Source organism: Pterocles gutturalis, unplaced genomic scaffold, assembly GCF_000699245.1.
Source record: "Pterocles gutturalis isolate BGI_N339 unplaced genomic scaffold, ASM69924v1 scaffold28992, whole genome shotgun sequence".
Lineage (NCBI taxonomy): Eukaryota > Metazoa > Chordata > Aves > Pterocliformes > Pteroclidae > Pterocles > Pterocles gutturalis.
The window spans coordinates 2,327-3,680 of record NW_010113663.1 but is presented as its reverse complement, the minus strand read 5'-3'; the positions used below and the strand labels follow the sequence as shown (position 1 = coordinate 3,680).

The 1,354-nt window shown below is 60.3% G+C and overlaps 1 protein-coding gene across 1 annotated transcript in view; it reads right to left on the bottom strand.

The window, feature by feature from the left end:
- The window catches only part of DNASE1L3 (deoxyribonuclease I-like 3), a 5,673-nt gene that overhangs the window by 3,268 nt on the left and 1,051 nt on the right, over positions 1–1,354 (bottom strand). The window contains exon 2 of the mRNA XM_010074592.1: positions 494–582. Coding sequence (XP_010072894.1) covers positions 494–582 — 89 coding nt within the window. The remainder of the gene's footprint in view (positions 1–493; positions 583–1,354) is intronic.

Sequence of the window (1,354 nt, the reverse complement as noted above, 5' to 3'; positions counted from 1 at the left end):
CGTCGCAGCCCCTGTCCCTCTGAGCTGGGTCTCGCACTCAGCCAGGCGCAGGCTGCTCTTTATAGGATCATGGAGTGGTTAGGGTTGGAAAGGACCTTAGAGATCACCTAGTTCCAACCCCCTGCTGTTCCAGCCCCTCTGGACCACCAGCCCAGGCAGGCAGTCCCCGACCTAACGCTGGTCCTGACCCCGCTGCAGCCCGCTGCTCGCCAGGACAGCGCCTTTCCCTCCCTCCTGCTTTCCTTTGAGAATTCATCTTTAACAAATTGAATCTAACTTGGTTATTTTTATCTTATAATATGTGTCCTGCAGTGGTCTGGAGCTGGCTTTGCTCCTGGTCTTCAGCGATGCTGCCAGAGGCTGGTCCTCCTGCGGCGGCTGGGACAGAGCCCGGACCCTGATCTGTCACCCCGGTAGGGTGGTGCAGAGCAGAGCACGGGCTCTCACCGAGCATCTTGCCCAATATTTGCCTACTTGCCCGTGGCCACCCTACCTGGCAAGCTTCTCCACCAGGAGGGGACAGGTCTGGTTCTTGCTCTCTTTTATTTCCATCAGCAACATGATGTCGCAGAGAGAAATGATCTGCAAGGGGAAGGAGCAGAAGCCCGTGTGCGTACAGTGAGTTTTGGAGGATTAGAAAGCCATGAGAAAGAAGCGGTTACTGGGGCAGGGGAAGTCCTTGTGGAAGAAGCCGTGCCCAGACGGGGGTCACGGGAGGGGGACAGCAGCTGGAGCGAAACCCTTCTCCTTTCAGAGCCTCCTCGTGCGCCCACGCCGAGCAGGGAGAGGGAACTCGGGAGCAGCGCGGTTTCGGGTTTGTTGACAAACTTCTGCACCTGCCCCTGAGGAGGAAGTGTGGAGGGGAAGGGGCAGAGAGAGCCACGGCCGCCAGCCCGCTCTCCCCCCGCTGCGGGGTGCTGCCCCGGGCCCCCCACCCGCGGTCGGTGGCGCTTTGCTCTCCTCCCTGCCCCTCACCGTGTCCGTTTGCTTCTCTGCCTCAGGCTGGTGCTGTGCACAAGCATCCCGGCTCACTGGGTGCCCAGAGGGACGTGGCAAGAGGTTTTGGGGGGCATGGAGGAGGGTTGTTTGGGACTGTCATCAATCCCTGCAGTGGTTTCCACCCTTTTTCTGGGGTATGGACCCCAGGAGTCCTATGGCTACACTGTGCCTTCTGAAAGCTGCCTGTGCTGCCAGCACTCGCCTCTCCCCATCATCTGCTGCAGACCCCTCTGAAATTACCTGTGGAGCCCAAAGTGACCCCCAGTCTGAAAACAGGGTCCCAGCACCCATGGGCTGCAGCACCGCAGAGGAACCGCAGGATGCTGGGGGTTGGGGGGCTGTCCCAGCCTGGCTC